This window comes from Hyperolius riggenbachi, chromosome 2 (assembly GCF_040937935.1).
Source record: "Hyperolius riggenbachi isolate aHypRig1 chromosome 2, aHypRig1.pri, whole genome shotgun sequence".
NCBI classification, from domain to species: Eukaryota; Metazoa; Chordata; class Amphibia; order Anura; family Hyperoliidae; genus Hyperolius; species Hyperolius riggenbachi.
Window position 1 is genome coordinate 240,156,868 of NC_090647.1, and position 18,421 is coordinate 240,175,288.

The window sequence follows — 18,421 nt, forward strand, 5'->3', positions numbered from 1 at the left end:
TGCTCAGTGACTAGCCACATGGCTAATTAATAATCACTGCACTGTGGTGACTCGTGGTGGGACTCGGTAGTGTTGTCCAGATCAATTGATCCGGATCTTTTTTGTGAGTCGAATCATCACAATGAAAGATTCCGTTCACAGTGGATGTCTGTCTGGAAGAAACAGGAACATACAGAATGTACAGTGCAGGGAAAGTCCTGTCCTGCTAGTCATTTCACCCAGTCTGCTTCCCTAGTAAAATGATTCAAATGATTCGGTTCAAAGATCCGGATCTTTTCAATGATCTGATTCGAACGATCCGAATCCTTAAAAAGATCCGGACTTCCCATCACTATTGAGTGGCTGCTTTGAGAGCCGCATAACGCGGCTCAATCTGACTTCCAGCTTTAACACCGCCATGCGTTGCGTTAGGGGCACGTAATGCGACCTTAACGTCCCCTAAAACGCAACGTCTTGGTGTGAAAGTAGCCTAAAGGAGCAGACCACCTCCCTCCCCATGATTCTGACCCAAATTATGACTCTTCCACCTTTTTGCTGATGTCCCAGCCTTGCTGTGACATGGTGGCCGTCCACCAACCATCCACCACTCCATTGATCTTGACCATCCAGGGTTGCACGGCACTAATCAGTAAACAAGACTGCAGCCATTTTTGTTTACTAGCATTGGTTGGGGGAGGATGAATAGAAGGTTTATGCAGAACTGAAATCCTCTTGAGAATACTGCATCTTGATTCTCACAGGACTCCAGAGGCGCCAGCAGCTTCAAATACCGGTTTGCTACTTTGTTATGGCATTTTAGCAGCTGCTCTCTTAATCTGATGTATTTGTTTGGCAGAACCCTTCCTCACTTTGCTTGTATCTACACAACCCTGTGTGTGCTCTGAGTCAGCCACAAATCTTTTAACAGTATGATGATCATGCTTAAGTTTTTGTGAAATATAAAAGTTTTCATACTTTGTCCAAGGCATTCAGCTATTTTTTGGGTAGGGAAAAGATCATTTTTCTTTTGCTAATTGCTTGAAAATGGTGGTCGGCTTAATAATGTGGAACACTCTATTTTAGTAGTTTTTCCTTTAATTAGGGCCTATTTCCACTACATGCGTATACTGGGTGCAGAAAACTGACTCCAATGAATGCCTATGGGAAATCTGCATCAGAAAAATTGTGTTTAGTGGAAACAGGCCCATAGACATTTATTGGAGTAGTTTTTTTCTGCATCCAGAATCCGCATGTAGTGGAAACAGGCCCTTAGGCTCACCTGGCAAACTAGTTATATCAGAGGTGTCAGTGATCAAAAAAGCCCTGAGAGACAATACCATACATGAGTTAAATTTTAAATTGAAAAACAAAGTATTTAATCTTTATGACACTTAAATACAATTTACATAATTATTTGGACTGCAGTGTACAGACAGGCTACTCCACCTTTGATTTTACCTGGAAGTGGGATCCACTTATGTACTACATCAGAGGGGATTGGTTCAGATGTTTCTGTGATGCAAAGAGCAGGTGAAGTGTTTCTTTTTGAACAGCAAAACATCTGGGGTGTACAACAGTAGGAAGCTAGATGCTGATATCTGGTGGGGCACACAGCAAACAATTGTCACATGAGGATGTGTTCACATGTGGAGAAGTGAAGACAGTAATAAAAACCTCAAATATTTGTTTTCTTTGGCCTCTTTGAAACTTAAATAATTCTACCTGGAGTTCCAATCAAGCTTGCAAAAAGCTAGTATCGTAGATCCAGTGACGCTTATGGCCAACAGATATAGTACAAGTTGAAGTCACTAGATGATTACATTGGTCCCCTCTCCTGCTTGCTGTTACATGTAGTAACAGGGCTGCAATTGTCTAGCTGTGTGTTTGGAAACTGGGTGTGAGAGCGTTTTGTTTGCCTACTGTTCACTTAAGGGCTTTCAGTGGAGCGTGGTGACGTAATTGTAGAACATTGTCACTGCCACCTCTGTAAAGTGGCTTATTTAGTCTGTCCTTCAAAATCGATTTCTGCCTACACCAAGCCTTTTTTCTTCACATCAGAAAAGTGGAAAGAGCACAGTAAAAACTCAGTTGGGTCCTGACACCTCCATATTCTACAATAAATTTAGTCTGTCTCTTCTGTCCTTGTTGGAGATATGTGCCAGTGTAAGAAAGGGCAAGGTAGCATCTCCTTTTTCCACACTCTCCAATTCTGAAAATTAATTTTGTTTCTGCTGGATGTTAAAAAGATACCTAAGTTCCGCAGCTCCTATCTCTCTTGGTCACATTGCTATCACCCCTGCACTGGACGTGAGGTGCCTGGTTCTGCTGTGTCTTATGGGGAAAAGAAGTGGCCTTCATTACCAGCTTCACTTTCTAATAATGTATGGGGCATGATCTAGAGTGCCAAGCCCTTGTGCTGTTGGGGCAGTTGGCTTGTAGCCTCGGCTATAGAGCAAAACACTTCACTGTCACATGACTGTAGAATGCAGGCATGTGACAGTGAAGATTGGGAACAGTGAATGCGCAAATCCTTTCTTTTTTCTTGTTCTTTGAAAATGGTGTTTGGGGAGAGGTAGGAGGGTTGTTGAAAATGTTTATAAATCCTAAAATTCAGCATGCTTATGATAGGCAATGCAACACTGGTCCAGTGACAGGAGTAATCATTCAGGGAAATATACCATATATTGCTCATTAATTGATGAGCATTACGGTAAGGAGGTGTGTCATTACACAGCCAGTAAGCAATGTGACAGGCTAAACCTGTGTGTCTGTATGTATGTATGTATGTATGTATGAGAGACCTGTCCACAGGCTAATTACCTATTGTCCTTCGAAAGTGTTGAGCCAATCTTAAATAGTACTTCCAAATGTACCGGTTTTACTTACCGTATTTAGCCACTCCTACTGAAACTGCTTGCTATGTATGGGGCTGCTAATTTTCATGTTAGTTTTTCCTTAAAGAAAAGTAAGCAGAGAGGTTTTCCCTTAAAGGAGAACTGTAGTGAGAGGTATATGGAGGCTGCCATATTTATTTCCTTTTAAGCAATACCAGTTGCCTGGCTATTCAGCTAATCCTCTGCCTCTAATACTTTCAGCCATAGGCCCTGAACAAGCATGCAGCAGATCAGATGTTTCTGACAAATTTAGACAGATATGACAAGATTAGCTGCATGCTGGTTTCTGGTGTGATTCAGACACTTTTTTGGCAAATAGACCATCAGGGCTGCCATGCAACTGGTATTGCTTAAAAGGAAATAAATATGGCAGCCTCCATATCCCTCTCACTACAGTTCTCCTTTAAAGGAAAGGTAGACCATCGGCCGTGATGCTGGGGACTATGCATGTCTCCTCCACTCCCCGGTTGTAAAATCAATTAGCAGTGTGCCTCACCAGCGTGGAGAAGGGACACTGAGAGCCCAATATAGTGTACATACTGGCAAAAAGGGGTAATATGTAAGCAATAGATATACTCGAAAACTGGGGTTATCTGCAAGGTAACCACTGATAATGCTGATGGGGAGATTAGACCTGACCCCACTCAGGATTAGGAAGTCTCTCTCTGTAGATCGGAAAGATGGGGGATAAAAACCCCACCACCAGTGGACTCCCTTGAGGTAATGAGGTGAACAGAGGCGCCAGAAGAGTAAAAATATACAAAAAATTATTAAAAAGGCAGTGTGGGAAGTGGTGAACTTACCTCCCAAAGGCAGACACAGATGCTGTCAATTTCAAAACGGTAGAAAATTTATTGTTATACTCAATTTATTGGAGTATATCAATAAATTGTCTACTGTTTTGAAATTGACAGTATCTGTGTCTGCCTTTGGGAGGTAAGTCCACCACTTCCCCCACAGCCTTTTAAATAATTTTTTGTATATTTTTACACTTCTGGTGCCTCTGTTCACCTCATTACCTCACCTCACCAGCGATTCCAGCAGCGAGCGCAGACCTCTTGTCTCTGGTGCTGCTCCCCTAGTGATGACTCCCCTAGGAGGACCACACTGGGACAGATGGAGACGCATGAAACAGGGACCTAATACACAAGACATTTCTTTCATATACGCTGTGATAAGAGACTTCTCAAAAGCCTTCTATTGTTACTGGCTAATAGCTCTGTAGGTATGTGGGGGTTTACAGTCAAATTTTCAGACCGGAAGAAGCAGGGTTGTGGCGCTGTTCCCTCCTATTACCCTCCCCTTAAACAGTGGCGTAGCTAAGGAGCTGTGGGCCCCGATGCGAGTTTTACAATGGGGCCCCCCAGGCACTCTATACATAACAATTTATATGGCGCACCAAAACCTGCCAATGGCAACTACAGTGTCAGAGGTGCAAGAAGGGGATGGGGAAGAGCTTGTTAATGTTTACCACTACTCAATGTATATATAGAAGTGATTATTATGAGCACAGGACCAATAGAGAATTAATACTGTAGTTGAGGGAGGGCCCTTCGGGGCCCCTCTGGCCCAAGGGCCCCGATGCGGTCGCTACCGCTGCACCCCCTATTGCTACGCCCCTGCCCTTAAAGGACAACTGAAGTGAGAAGAATATGGAGGTTGCCATATTTATTTCCTTCTAAACAATACCAGTTGCCTAGCAGTCCTGCTGATCTATTTGGCCCCAGTAGTGTCTGAATAACACCAGAAACAAGCATGCAGTTAATCTAGTCAGATCTGACAGTCAAACAACTGATCTGCTGCATGCTTGTTCAAGGGCTATGGCTAAAAGTATTTGAGAGTTAGGATCAGCAGGATAGCCAGGGAATTGGGTTTTTTTTTAAAAAAAAGGAAATATGGGAGCCTCCATATCTCTTAAACTACAGTTGTTCTGCAAGTGGAGGGAATGGGAGGGTGATGGGAGATAACATCACCGCAAGCCTGCTTCTACCTCTTTGAAAAGTCAAATTTTCAATAGTCAGGTATATTCTAACTTTGCCTGGAGGATGGTTGTAGGGAAACATAGGGAATGTTTGATTTTATTATTCTCTAGCTAAGATGCCTGATACAGCACACCTTGCTTTGTTCAAGAATCGCAGCATCTCAGGAGGGGAGTTGGGCCTGCCTGCTACCAGCCTGGACTGCTCACACTCTATGCAGGTAGCTTTGATTGTAGCCATTATCAATAATGCAAGTATATTGCATTATTGATCAGGGTCCTATTTTGAGCCATTTTAGTGCAATTGCATGATCTGCAGTTATGCTTTTAAGGTTCCTGTGCCCTGTATTACTGTCTGGCTCCCATTCCTTCACCTGATGCTGTCTGAGGCTCTTTTTTTTTTTTTTTTTTTCTGGTAAAACTCAAAAGTCGAATTGATATTATTTATTAAGTGATATTTCACACTAGCCAGTGAGTTAAAATGCATGAATAAAAACTCATGAATGGGTTTGAGTTGTTGTGCATTTCCATGCGTTTTAACGCCTGACAAGTTGAAATGTACAACAACTAACTGTTGTAGTGTGAATGAGAAAATGAGTCTGTGGACTTTCATTTTCCTTTGTAAAATAAATGCTATGTACAGCGAGTTAAAACTCCATGTGAATGAGCCCTTATACAATCCACCAACACTTGTCAGTCTGCAACGTATCTGTTGGTTCCGTAGCAATAAGCAAAAACGTATAACTGTGTATTTTTCCCAGACAGCAGATTTGTTTTCCATATAGCCTTGGCCATTGGAGTGCTGGCTCAAGCACAAACCTGGCCAGAGTGTAAAAAAAACAAAAAAAAACAAAACAAAAACAAAATGTAGTGGATTTTTTCATAGATATGATTGCAACTGGTTTCGATATGGCGAATAGTTTGAATTCTTAAATGTTGTGGTTCGATCAAATTATTTGCATCTCATTGACCATGTGTAGTGAAAACACTCGCATAATATCTCAGATAAAGCTGGAGGGGAGGTTCTCCATGTGGCCTCTTACATTCAGGGTGACAAAGCAGATCTTGCAGGAGCTGCATCATACATTGAATATCATTCCATGTGATGGAAGGCTGCAGGATTTCTGCCTGGCCAGTAAAGTAGTTTAGTGTTTCTGTGACTGAAGTTCGCTGAGGCCGGTTTCACACAGCTGACCTGCGCTTGCTGTGCTGATCGCACCGCCTATGGAGCTTACTGTGGCAGTGCGCAGTAATCTTCATTTTGGCTGCACGCGAAGCAGGAAGTGAGGCTCTCTAGCACTCACTTCCTGTGGCCGATATTTGAATTGCGCAGAAGTGTGTTGACAAAATACACTTCTGTGCATACACACTGCAACAGGATTGCAGTTTTTTAAAAAAAACCTGCGTCGCCATGGGCTTGCATGTCTTCCAGTCGTTGTGCAAGTTGCCCACCAACTTTCACTTCCATGCAGTGAAAACGTCAATTCCGCAGCATCTCGCAGGTATGAAATGACTTTGCGGTAAAAACAGGGTGACGCAATGCGCTAGTGTGAAAAGGGCCTTCAGAAAAGCAGGGAACAGTCTGTTAATGTTGCTAAAGAGCTTTATAGCAAGGATCCCCATCTGTATCTGAATGCTGGAGCGTAGCTCTAATGCTGGGTACACACGTTACGTTTTTCCATACGATTTAGCCATCCGATCCTTTTTTTGGCACAATTTCACACTCTATTTCGCGCTCGATTATATTATCTTCATTCGTTATTCTGATCTTTTTCCATTCACCGCTATGAGAAATCGAGCGCGGAATCAATTGGGAGCAATATCGGACATGACTGATTTTATCTATCTGATTCATCTATCGCACGAAGAAACGTAACGTGTGTACCCAGCATTGAAAATGAGCCGGCTTGAACAGGGTGCAATCCTCCGTCATAGTATATACCAGGGGTTCTCAAACTGGGTGGTGCGGCACTGCGCCTCGGGCACCTTTCAGGGGTGCCTCGGGATGCATCCCCATCCTTTATGCAATACCATCAAGTAATGCAACCGCACATTGATATACAATGTGGCTGCATTACCTGCTAGTTAACCTTTAGTCCCCGCAACCATGGTTGAAGTTGAACATGAGAGGAATCACAGTGCCTAATAAGCATCACTAGTTACTTGGAGTGAGTCGCTGCCTGCTAAGGGACATAAAAGCATTTCCGTAGTTGTTTTTGCCGAGGGGTGCCTTGAAAAAATTTCAAAGCCATCAAGGGTGCCCTCACCCAAAAAAGTTTGGTACCCACTGGTATATACTGTATTTGTAATGTATGGAGGTTTGTCTTCTGCACATTCATGTATTGTTCAGTGCTGTGTAATATGTTGGGGCTTTTAAAAATATAATACAAATACTGCATGGAAAGGAAAAGCTTTGTGTAGTCATCTGTGGGTGTAGTCTGCTCTAATACTGAGCTTATTAATTAATGTGTTGTGTTGTTTTTTTCGTTGCAGTTGCTGAGTGATGCTGGGAAGTGAAAGAAGGTCTGTATCTAGATAGAATAACTTGTGCCTCTCCTTTCCATTACATTACATTGCATGCTATTTCTATTACTCATTTTACTTGTTATTGGGTCATGGGTTGGAATGCATTTTGCTTATTGAAAAGCATTTTGGATTTGAAGGCCTCGTTATTGATTGATACAGCTGGCAAGTCGTGTGTAGTCCATAGAGGAAACACATGTCTGCATAGCATGAATGCATCACCATTTGTCTTTTTCCACATGCAGTCATGTGTTTCCTCTCTTAATCATGAGCATACATGCTTCGTTGTGCAGAAAACAGTTTCACTTATATCCTGGTTCTTGAAAGGTTAGTACACTGCTACTTTTATAAGAAGAAAAGATTCACTGATTTCACTCATTTTAATGCCTTATCGGAAGCATTGGAGGCGTTTAGTGTTGCCCCTGCGGCTCCTAATGCCTGGTACACATCATGCAATTTCCTGTCAGACAGGTCAAATTGATTATTTCAGAAAGGTCAGATCTGATTTCCAATTGTTTTTCTGATTGATCGGTAATCAGATCAATAATAGATTCAACCCATCTGATGGGAAATTGCATGGCGTGTGCCAGGCATAAAAGAAAGTAAGGTTTCATATAATGCAGGTTGTCAGAACCATAGAATAAGCTAAATTGTGGCACTGGAGCTTTAAAAAGTCCATCTCTAGTCACGTGACACTGTGTTCCCATCTGTAGCCAGATCACGAGCGGCCAGCGGAAGGGGACAGTTTAGTGTTCGCTTCGATGGTCCGGCTGTAGCCCCATTGGCTATATGGGGTAACGCATGTGGGCCCGGGATTATCTGGGGCTGCACAGAGGTGTGACCCGCTTACCGAAATTGATCCCGCGGATACATTGCAAACTAACAAGTGTTGCATGGCTCCTATGTATAAAATGGGAGCCATTCACTGTGAGTTTCATGAGTGGAGAATGGACAAAAAAAGGCCATTCTCAGCTCGAGTGGGAACACAGGCTAAGGCCTCTTGCACACTGCATGCATTTCTGATTCAGATTCCGCTTTTTATCGGTTTTTACATCCGATTCAGATTTTTTATCTTTACTTCATGCTGCATTTTTTTTATCTGTTTTTCTGTTGAATGTATTCAGGGAAAATCTGAATTGAAAAAACGGAATCAGAATCTAAAAACGGATTTGCAGTGTGCAGGGAGCCTAATGTGCTGTCCTGTTTATGGTGTTGGCCTGTGTCATAAATTATCTCTTCTGCCACTAAACTGCTACCATTGTCACCATCTCTAGTTGTGATATTGTTGACCTGATTAAGGGTGCCATACATCAGATGAACGACTGATTTCCCCATGATATTTAATATTTACCTGTATTTAGCCTGTACCATTTGTTATGGGATTAGATTCCGGTAGGAGTCCATTCTGCTGTTATTGCCGCTGCTAGCTTTGTACTGCTCAGTGCAGTACAATGCTGTTCAGAGTGCAACAGGTGCTGCCGTTTTTATGCTTGGTACACACCAGACAATTTCCCATCAGATAGACTGGTTGAAATGATTATTTCCAACAGGTCCAAACTGATTTCCGGTCATCTTTTCCAATTGTTAGAAAAACGATTGGAAATCAGATTGGACCTGTCGGAAATAATCATTTCAACACGTGTTTCTGATGGGAAATTGCATGGTGTGTACCAGACATTACTTGTGTTTGATGCAGTTTTTGTGTTGGGGGGGGTTCTTTTTTTTTTTTTAATGGTGTTCTAATAAGTTATGTTTTACTTATTTTATGGATAAGTTATATTTCAAAAGAGACACTTATTTCCTTTGAATGCAGATCTGTCCCTATTGTATTCCCTTGCAGGAGGTCTCCTGCTCACCTGCCAATGCCACCTTACAATAAAGCCTCATACACACGCCTGAATTAAAGGGCCCCCCCCCCCCCCCCCAGACCCCGAGCGCTGCCTGGCCAATCAGTGCCAGGCAGCGCCGAGGGGTGGATCGGGTCTCCCAATGACGTCCCGACGTCGCTGACGTCGGTGACGTCATTCCGCCCCGTCGCCATGGCGACGGGGGAAGCCCTCCAGGAAATCCCGTTCTTTGAACGGGATTTCCTGATCGCCTATCGCCGTAGGCGATCGGCGGGGCTGGGGGGATGCCGCTGAGCAGCGGCTATCATGTAGCGAGCCCTCGGCTCGCTACATGATTTAAAAAAAAAATAATTAAAAAAAAAACTGCTGCGCTGCCCCCTGGCGGTATTTTTCATACCGCCAAGGGGGTTAAGTAAAAAAAAAAGTTTTACTCACCTGGGGCTTCCAATAGCCCCCTGCAGCTGTCCGGTGCCCTCGCCGTCTCCCTCCGATCCTCCTGGCCCCGCTGGCAGCCACTTCCTGTTTCGGTGACAGGAGCTGACAGGCTGGGGACGCGAGTGATTCTTCTCGTTCCTGGCCACAATAGCGCCATCTATGCTGCTATAGCATATATCATATACCATATAGCAGCATAGAGGGTGCTAATGTGTCTGGGAACGCGAAGAATCACTCGCGTCCCCAGCCTGTCAGCTCCTGTCCCTGAAGCAGGAAGTGGCTGCTGGTGGGGCCAGGAGGATCGGAGGGAGACGGCGAGGGCAGCGGAGAGCTTCAGGGGGCTATTGGAAGCCCTAGGTGAGTAAAACTCATTTTTTTTTGTTTGACTTTGTCCCTTTAAGTTGGCTTAAGCAGCCGAAAATATTCGCCTCAGCTGGCAATCAGGCCTGTGTATAACACCCAATGCCCCCGACGCCCAACCCGTGAGTTATGCCCCGAACGAATCTACTCAACCCAGGGAATGTCGATTTAACCGCTTAAGGACCACAGGCTTACACCCCGCTACTGACCAGGCAGTTTTTCACAATTCAGTGCTCTGCAGCTTTAACAAGTTAATTACTTGGCTATTCAACTTAGCACACAAATGAATCTTGCCTCCTTTTCTTGCCACCAACAGAGCCTTCTGTTGGTGGCATCTGATTGATACTGCACTGTCTTTAAATTTTAAAAAAGTGATTCTTTTTTAATTTACGTTCCTCCCCCAGACCCCCCCCCCCCCCAAATACAATCGCTGATAACCTCCCATAGACATTAGTCTATGAGAGGGGACCACATTGCGAGTCACTCGAGATGACTGCATCACTGCTGAAATCACAGCTAATCTCCGCCCCCAGGACTTGACGCTGGTCGGCGATAGGCGGTCCTGGGGGAGCCACCTTCCCGAAACCTATCGCAGTTATGGGTTAAAGTACCCCTGATGCCCCCCCCAACGCTATTGTTTGCACTGCTCCCCCACCTGCTGTGTGACGCCATGCATACACAGCTTGTCGTCCCTCCGCCATCTCCCACGTAGCAACACAGCTCAGTGTATGCAGCCTGGCCCAGCGATGTTGCCCAAGGGGATCATGTCCTGAATCCCGATGGGTGTATAAGTAGAGTGTGTACGTGGCCTAAGAATGAACATGCTGATCTTTTATGGTGGTTTGTAAAATATAAAGTCTGTACTTCACCTGTAAAATGCCATAATGAACCTAGTGTAACCAGTTTATTTCACTTATCTGACTCTGATAAAGTGTTAGTTGATTTAATTTAATACAATAATGCCCTGCTATAATTTAAAAAAGGCCCGTCTTCTGAATGTGCAGTATAATAATCTGTTCCCTTTTTTTCCCCCCAGACCATAAGGTGGTAGAATTGTTTCTAAAAATAAAATGGCAGGCAAATCCTCATTGCTAAAAGTCATTCTTCTGGGAGATGGAGGAGTTGGTAAGAGTTCCCTCATGAATCGCTACGTTACCAACAAATTTGACACCCAGCTGTTTCACACCATAGGAGTGGAGTTCTTGAATAAGGAACTAGAGGTGGACAATCATTCAGTCACTATGCAGATTTGGGACACTGCAGGCCAAGAACGCTTCAGAAGCCTGAGGACCCCTTTCTACAGGGGATCCGACTGTTGTCTTCTGACATTCAGTGTCGATGACTCTCAGAGCTTCCAAAACCTCAACAACTGGAAGAAAGAGTTTATCTACTATGCCGATGTTAAAGATCCAGAACATTTCCCATTTGTGGTATTGGGAAACAAGATAGATATCAACGACCGTCAAGTTTCATCAGAAGAGGCTCAGGCTTGGTGCAGAGACAGTGGAAACCATCCCTATTTTGAGACCAGCGCTAAGGATGCCACCAATGTGTCTGCTGCATTTGAGGAGGCTGTCCGAAGAGTTTTGGCTATTGAAGATCGATCAGATCAGCTGATCCATAATGACACAGTTAATCTACATAGAAAACCTAAGTCCAGTTCAACATGCTGTTGACTGTTAGATTTTTTTTGTTTTGTTTTTGTTTTAAGAAATCTTCTGCTAACACAATTAATGCAAGATGGACCTCTTCACTAAACATGTCTACTCACAGATCAGCAGTCCAGGCTTTTCACAGCAGAGGAACATTGGTGATTAGTTCTTTTATTGAATAGTTATTATGGAAAAGCCATAAATGTTGCAGGGACTGTGCACTTGATGTGCCAGAATACGTACACATGAAGTACTACTTCCCTGGGTAATGTGCTTAATTCAACTAACCGTAATTTACTATAATGAAACCTAGAAAATGACTTTATGATTGGCATTTTCAGGCCTTGCGTCTTTAACTGCATAGATGAAAGAAGACTAAATATGTATTAATTGTAACGTTTGTGACTTCTTCCTTTCTGTGTCTGGTTGTACCTTAGAAAATAGTTTAATAACTGATAACATTTAAAGCAGCCATAAACTACAGATATTTTTCAGATTTAATTATTTTAGTCTGTAATAGACACTTTTTTTTTTTTTTTTTTTGCCATTAGCGGTGCTGTACCATTAAAAAACCTTTGCAGGCTTTTTAATATACATAACGGGTGGGCAGTTACAAAATCCAGGGCAAGCTAGGACTACATGCATTTCTAAGGAATCTTGAGACATTAGCTAATGGAAAAAGCTAAAAAATAAAACCAGACCTTGCTGTCATTTTCTAGTGTTCTCTTCCTGCAGCGTGTTCTGAACTTTACTCAATGCATAGTCAGATAGGCTGATTGCCCTCACAGTTTTAGTACTTGTGCTTAAAGGATATCTGAGCTAAAAAAAACAAAAAACTTAAATGCAGTGCATGCATTGATCCACAATGGTATCCAGGCCATGGCTGCATTCCCCTACCACCTCCATTTCTCTGGAATTGGTCCCATAATAGGCCCCAACCACCTGTGGTTGGGAACCTTTAGGCTACTTACACACCAAGACGCATAACGTGCCCCTAACGCAACATATGGTGGTGTTGAAGCTGGACGTCAGATTGAGCAGCGTTATGCAGCTCTCAAAGCAGCCGCTCCAGGTTAGTCATAGGAAGTCCGGATCTTTTTAAGGATTCGGATCATTTGAATTGGATCATTGAAAAGATCCGGATCTTTGAACCGAATCATTTTACTAGGGAAGCAGACTGGGTGAAATGATTAGCAGGACAGGACATTCCCTGCACTGTACATTCTGTATGTTCCTGTTTCTTCCAGACAGACATCCACTGTGAACCGAATCTTTCATTGTGGTGATCCGGATGATTTGACTCATAAAAAAAGATCTGGATCAAATGAACGAGTTGTTAATGATCCGGACAACACTACAGTCCCACCACGAGTCTCTGCAGTGCAGTGAATATTAATTAGCCATGTGGCTGGCCGCAGAGGAGGGGAGACGTCCTCCAACATTACTGAGCATGTGCAAACAGTCTAACGTGGCTTAGCCCAGTGTAACGTACAGCATGCAGCACTTTGTTTTTAACGTGCTGCGTTACAATGTAACGCAACGTGTTACTGTGAACAGCAACATTGATTTTACAGTGCTGTGAGTTAGGCTGCGTTACTGGCTGCTGTAACGTGGGACTTTAACGTCCCACTGTGAAACCAGCCTTAACCACATCTACTAAATTTCTTGCATGTGCAGTTGGAGCTAGGCGCCACCCTGGTGGTTTCTTTATTTCACCACATGCTCAAAGCAAATTCAACAGTGCATGTGAAGATGGGAGTGAGTGCAGTCAGAGTGGTGTCTGGGATCCAACTGCACATGCATGAAGGCTAGTATATCCTGTTCAAAGGTCCCGACCACAGGTGGTTGGGGCCTAGTATGGGACCAATTGCAGAGAAACAGAGGCTTGTGGGAGAGGATGGAGGATGCAGCCTTGGACTTGATACCATTGCGGATTGATGTAGGTGTACAGTATTTGAATTTTCTTTTTTTTTTTTTTTGGTTTGTTCTTTTAGAGATTTCAGATATCCTTTTAAAGGATATGTCTAAGGTGACTGAAAAACAAAAACCCACTTACCTGGGGCTTCCTCCAGCCCCTGGCAGCTGTCCTGTGCCAGTGCCGCAGCTCCCGGTCTCCTCCGGTGCAGATGCCGACCTTGCCAGGTTGGCTTCCGGGTCGGCTTCTTCTACGTTCCGGCGTGCGGCTCACATGGTCGCGCTGAAGTCATCAGGACATCACCTGTGCAGTACAGTCCGGATGATATCAGCGCGCCTTTTGGATAACTCTGAACACATTCCCATTATAACAATGCCAACCTTGCCATCAGCAATATGCAAATGTTCTGAAAATCAGATGGATGAACTGTTGGTGTGAAAAGGCCCAAACAATCAGTCAGGAGAAAGGTGTGCCTCTGGCTGACAGGAATAACTATAAAGCATTTTATGCATAGTTTAATTGTTCCATTAAATGCAATAAAAAAAGCACCTGAACCAGAGCTTAAAAAAAAAAAGTTACATTTAACTTGCTGTGTTTATGATGTTCTGATAAATCTCCACATGGTTTGTGTTAAGGTGTTTGGCTATCTTGTTTGATTCCCAGGAGATTTGATCACTACAAAAGATTTTAATCAGAGAGAGGAATTGATCTTTTTGCCACATTGGATGGAAATCTACTAATGTGTGGCTACCCCAGCAGCACAAATTATGGGGGAAGGCACTTTTTGAAACAAAGGGTATTGTAGAATATTTTTCAATCTGTAATCGGCACACACAGCAGCTTATTTACTATCAGTATAAACTCAGAGTATTAGCTTACAGTGTACATGCTGCAGGTGACATGTCAGTATCCTAAAACAAAGGGAGTTAAGTAATCCAGGTACTCTGTTAAACAGGTATCTCTACACTAATACTTGTATAGTATTTCTCCAGTCAACAACATTCTTTGTAGTTTTGGATAGTGTGAGAAAGTTTTATAACCTCTGCCGGATTTTTCTGATGTTGATTTGCCTCATGTTTTAGTGACCCATTTAAGACGAGATGAGTGGTAACTTAGTGTCATCTGGTACACTACTGCTAGAAAAAGTGTTTTTGTAGCGATGTGTTCCCATGTGGTAAGTTTTTCCTCATTGTTATAGGCAGCCACTATCTTATGTATACGCATTTCATATGCTACACGTATATGTAATGCCAAAGTTGCTACACAAAACTACCAGGGGTGCGCCAAGTAACATCACCCTGAATTAAAAGCAAATCGTAGCAAGCTGTTGACTGCCTAGCTGCCAAAAAGTGTTGTGTTTTATCAATTGTATAAACCAAGGAGGAAGAAGCTGACAGAGCTTCCTGTGCCATCTCTGAAATAGATGTTGCAAAGTTGTGACCCGTATGTGGAATGTGGGTGAATCTCCCCATTGTGGACGTAGCAAGAAAAACACTTTATTCTACTCTGACACTGTTTTGATTCAATTTACACCATACTTGGGTGTCTTGGGATTTACGATTGTCCATGGCTGTCTAACGTGAAGTGTTATGCTTCAAAGAGCAAAGGGATTTACTCAGCCATACCAGAGTGAGAAATCCTATAGAAATGTATGAATTACGCTGGGTCATGCATCTCAGCCTTAAAGAAAACCTGAACTTAAAATTAAAAGTCAAAATAAGCATACACAAGTCATACTTACCTTCTATGTAGTCTACTCCTCAGTGTCTTTCTCCTGTCCCGCATCCTGTTTGTTCACTGTGATCAAGGGAATTTTCCGTCCTCCATTTTGAAAATGGCCATTACCCATAACCGCTTTCTGGTCAGCACACAGTTAAACTGTAACATCACCCACTTGAGCCATAGGGAAACATGGACATTACCTGGTACATCAGTTTTCCTCTCAGCTATAACTGACAGCAACTGATATTTTACTGACAGCAACTGATAGATTTCAGATCTGACAAAATATTGTCAGAACTGGAAGGGATTATTGTCAGAAGAAAATGGTGAGCTTTTGAGAGGAACTGATGGCAAGGTAACTATGTAATGTTCATTTGAAGTTAACTCATGTGTTTATTATAAATATTTTTATTCAGTACAGGTTCTCTTTAAAGCTGAGGTCTTCTAGCTTACTCTACAAATGGATAGCCCTTCTGTTTAGTTTGAATACATTCATAACATTCATAATGCACTTGCATTTACAGTGCACAACCTATTTTGCAATGTCCTAATACCTTCAGAAAGCATGGTCAGCATCTGAGGCAGAGGTCAGCAGCCCTCTGGGGGAAATAGTGTATGGGAGAACAAGAACAGCACTACAGAAAGGGTATGAAGAGTGAGGTAATGACTTCTGACTAGCTTCAGTCATTCTTCAATACCCATTGTCCAGAATGTATCTATAAAGTGGGTTTGTTTGACATAAATGAATCCGCTAGTTGAGCAAAACATGCAAGTCATGAGGATTTGTAGCTAGAAATTCAGCAGCCCCCACCAATATAAATGCTAGTTCATCTTTAATTGGGAAGTAAAAGAAAAGTTATGGTTTATGAAACCTGTGTGTGTTGTGAAACCTCATTCTCTTCAAGTGAAAGACCTTTTCATTTGTTCCCCAGTAGTAGGTTATGTTCCCAGTGATTAATCCAGTTTAGTTCAGTGGTGATGTTGCTGTCTACGCCTCTGTTTTCTTGGTATGCCTCACTGTTTTATGCTGACCACTGCATGAGTTTCCACAGGTATAAACGCATCAGCTGCGTATGGGGTTAGCGACATTAATCACTGGGACCTGGACAGTGAGTAGGTAATCTCCTGTTACAAATCTATTCAGAGCTAGTTACTCCATATAAGATACAAAAGATTACCTAAACTACTGCCTAGGGTACCTTAAAGTGAACTTGAAGTCTTGCCCAGGACAGAAGGAAAACCGACAAATGCACCCTGTACAAATGTTTTATTTAGAGAGTTTAGCTTGGCTAATCCCCCTAACAGTGGCGTAGCTAAGGAGCTGTGGGCCCCGATGCAAGTTTTACAATGGGGCCCCCAAGCACTCTATACATAACAATTGATACGGCACACCAAAATCTGCCAATGGCAACTACAGTGTCAGAGGTGCAAGAAGGGGATGGGGAGCAGTTTGTTAATGATTACCAATATTCAAAGCATCTATAGAAGTGATTATTATGAGCACAGGACCAATAGAGAGCTAATACTGTAGTTGAGGAAGGGCCCTTTGGGGCCCCTCTGGCCCAAGGGCCCCGATGCGGTCGCTACCTCTGCAACCCCTATTGCTACGCCCCTGCCCCCTAATCTGTGACTAAAAGCACAACTGTAATTTGATCTCTCAGCTGTGTCAGCTGGCTGCCTCGGGCAAGCAGTTAATTTGCAAACACAGGATGTTAACCCTATGTCTTCCATGAAAGCAGGAAGTAGACACTGCAGATTTGTTGCAGGATTTGTATCAACTGTAAAATGTTTTTCTTTAAAGTGACACTATGGCGAAAAAAACTTGATGTAATAAATTGTATGTGTATTATGGATAATTAATAGAACTTAAGTAGCAAAGAAAAGTCTCATTTTTATTTTTAGGCGTATAGTGTTTTTTTTTTTTTTTTTTTAAAAACAGTGCATCATTCTCTGATTTGCAGTTTACAAACTACACTCTGTATTTTAAACAATGAAACAGAGCAGAACTAAAGACCCTTTGAACTTTTCTGCAGTAAAATCTTATTTCAAGTTGTCTTTCAATCTTATTTCAAGTTGTCTTTCATTGTTTGTTTGATGTATAAGGGCTCTTTCACACCAGAGCCCTTTTTCAGTGTTTTAACGCAAAGTCTATACTTTGCGTTAACCAAGGTAAAAGGAAAGTCCATATAGACTTTCATTTTACCTTTCACACCTGATGCTGCGTTTCGATGCGTTGCGGTATGACGCACCCGGGAGCTGTTTCCCGTCGGGTTAATTAATACTACCGCCGCTACTCGCCGTCGCACCGCAGATTCCCGACGACAGCCGCAGGCTAGTCAACGTGTGCAAGAGAACTGCTGCTGCACGTGTTGTTAGATGTGAAAGGAGCCTAAGTGCTTCAAAAAATAGCACTGCTCTCTGACTAAATTAGTCAGCTCAGAGAAGCTCTTTTGCATAGATAACAAGTGAAGTTTCTTAACTCTTCCTGTACTGGAAACAATATGAGAATCTTTTTCTTTGCCACTAATGTTCTATTTCTTAGCTGTACTACACATACAATTCATTATCTCATAAGTGTATTTTCATTGGTTATTATGCTGTTGCTTATCTTTTTAGAGCAGAGAGGAAGTTCTAAATTCAGGTCCCCCTTAAAGTAAGGCACCTCTATTTTTGCCTCTCTTCTGGTGTCCAAGTGGGAGCAGTGTACATTAGTATTTCCCTCCCAGGAGCTGGATCTGTGCATGTAGCTGGGCATAAACACTTGGGGGATATGGCATCATGCAATGTTTCCTGTTTGGACTTTGGCCAGGAAGAGAAGCGTGAGTTTACAAGTGTGACTTCTGGGCAGGTAGGTCGCCCTTTACCATTGGAAAAGGCAGTGTGGGTAATGTTTATTATCTAGTATGGATACACTTAAGGGAAGGACATGGTGCACAGTGATAATTCAACCAAAGGTGGATGATCACTTTAGAGGAACACAATTAAGGCTAAAAGTATGCAATCACATAATACATATAATGAAATTAAACAGTGCTATTCATTGATAGTATAGATAACAGGACACCTTGGGCTGTTTGTTTAGATCCCAACAGCAACCCCATACTTTTCTTCCATTC

General features: G+C 42.8%; 1 protein-coding gene across 4 annotated transcripts in view; it reads left to right on the top strand.

Annotated features, from left to right (window-relative positions):
* Positions 1–17,201, top strand: part of RAB9A (RAB9A, member RAS oncogene family) — a 36,158-nt gene extending 18,957 nt beyond the window's left edge. For 3 of the 4 annotated variants that reach the window (XM_068268372.1, XM_068268373.1, XM_068268374.1), the window contains 2 exons: positions 7,345–7,374; positions 11,053–17,201. In XM_068268372.1, the coding sequence (XP_068124473.1) occupies positions 11,087–11,692 (606 nt within the window). In that variant the 5' untranslated portion in view covers positions 7,345–7,374; positions 11,053–11,086 and the 3' untranslated portion in view covers positions 11,693–17,201. The remainder of the gene's footprint in view (positions 1–7,344; positions 7,375–11,052) is intronic. The other variant, XR_011026201.1, reaches the window with a different exon arrangement.
* The last annotated feature ends 1,220 nt before the right edge of the window (positions 17,202–18,421 follow it).